The 1,733-nt window shown below is 48.1% G+C and overlaps 1 protein-coding gene across 1 annotated transcript in view; it reads left to right on the plus strand.

Annotated features, from left to right (window-relative positions):
- Positions 1 to 876: 876 nt before the first annotated feature.
- Positions 877 to 1,733, plus strand: part of kcnab1b (potassium voltage-gated channel subfamily A regulatory beta subunit 1b) — a 134,618-nt gene continuing 133,761 nt past the window's right edge. The window contains exon 1 of the mRNA XM_084334077.1: positions 877 to 956. Within this exon, the coding sequence (XP_084190203.1) occupies positions 892 to 956 (65 nt within the window). The 5' untranslated portion in view covers positions 877 to 891. The remainder of the gene's footprint in view (positions 957 to 1,733) is intronic.

Below are 1,733 nucleotides of genomic sequence, written 5' to 3' on the forward strand. Positions count from 1 at the left end.
CACCGCAGAGACACTGGTATCGAATCCAGCTGTCAGCGGTGCCTCCGGCTTGGTCGGTCGTCCATACTGACACAATTGGCAGTGTTAGCGGGTGGGAAGCCGGTGGGGTGTGTGTCCTGGTTGTTGTAAACAGCGACTCCTACAGGTCGTTCCGGGCGCCTGCTCAGCGAGGGAGGGAACTGGGGGAGGTAGTGTGAGCCTCCCACGCGTTACACTCCCCCAGTGAGAGTCCTCGCTGTCAGGTGAAAAGAAGCGGCTGGCTGACTCTGCATGTATCGGAGGGGACATGTGATAGTATCTATCAACCCTCCCTAGACCGGCAAGTGGGGGGCAAATGCGCGCAACGACCAGGAAGGGGAGGGGGGAATTGGCATAACGACTAAATTGGGATGGGAGAAAAATATAGAAAAAAGAGGATAAAAAGTTGATAAAAAGTATAGTGGATCGCTATAGAAAGATAGCATTTCTAACCACGGAATACTATATAGTGATTCATAATATGCATAACTAGAATATACAGACAGTAGTCATTTTAAGTAGCCTTTTACACTTAGTTGTCTGTTTTTACTTTTATTTGTACTGTATTGTGTATTGCATGGCATGTTGTTGTTGCCATGCTGTCATTGAGATGTTTTTGTTGTTTGTTGTTTTTGTTACTCGTGAAGCTACACATATGAATTGTCCCACGCGGGATCAATAAAGTTGTCTGAATCTGAATATTCCACTACAGAAATAGGTTACTATGGTGAGTCACCACATTATTTCTGAGGTAAACCAATAATAGTGTGTATGACAAGAAACAGGGAATATTATCAATGTATTATAGAAAAACACAGGAATAAAGAAGCATGTTTTACGTTCTTGTCTGTTTGTCAGGTGGCCGAGCAGCTGATGACCATCGCCTACGAGAGCGGGGTCAACCTCTTCGACACAGCCGAGGTCTACTCCGGGGGCAGGTGGGCGGAGCCACAGATGTTGTTGTTGTTGTTGTTGTTGTTGTTGTTGTTGATCCGTCCAACCTCTAAGCAACTCTGATTGGTCCCCTGCTCCGCTCTGACACCCCATCATCCCCAAACGGTGTAACGTTCCCAGGGAAGGCCCTTGCTGGGCCGGTTATATGAATAACAGTGAACATTTCCTCCCTCCTGACACTGGTCTCCTACCTCCTAACAGTGGTCCTCTAACCTCCCTCTTGTGGCCAGACGAGCCAGTTGGTTCAGACACTGTTTCTACACGTGATAACTCACATGCTTACTTTAATTAATGGGATAATTAATGGGATGTCACTGTGTGTGTGTTATTGTTGAACTTCCCCACCCTGGTGTGAAGTGGTTTCCCTGGTTAGTGTTGTTTGGTGTATTGCTTATTGTCTAGTGGTCGTTTGTTTTGTTCTGTGCCTGTCTCTCCCCAGCTGGGGCAATTAGTAATTAGTGTTGTTATTTAAGTGTGGGTTGCCCTCACCTGGTTGTGGAGTCACTCCTCCTTGTTACCTGTTCCTGTGCTGTCTGTGTCACACCGGTTCCTGACAGGGAGCGAGCGAGCGAACTAGAGACGAAATCGCGCGCGACACTGTCCTGATATGAGGCGGCGCGTGTCCGAGTGTGTCTGTGTGTGTGTGTGTTACCTGGAAGCACACGTGGGGAGGGCCTGCGATTCTTGACCAATAAAAAGTGTTTAGGGGCGGGACTCGGCCGCGTAATCGCTCAACTAGAGACACAGCGAGCGAATATCTG

The sequence above is a fragment of the Notolepis coatsorum genome (assembly GCF_963971535.1).
Source record: "Notolepis coatsorum genome assembly, chromosome: 17".
Lineage (NCBI taxonomy): Eukaryota > Metazoa > Chordata > Actinopteri > Aulopiformes > Paralepididae > Notolepis > Notolepis coatsorum.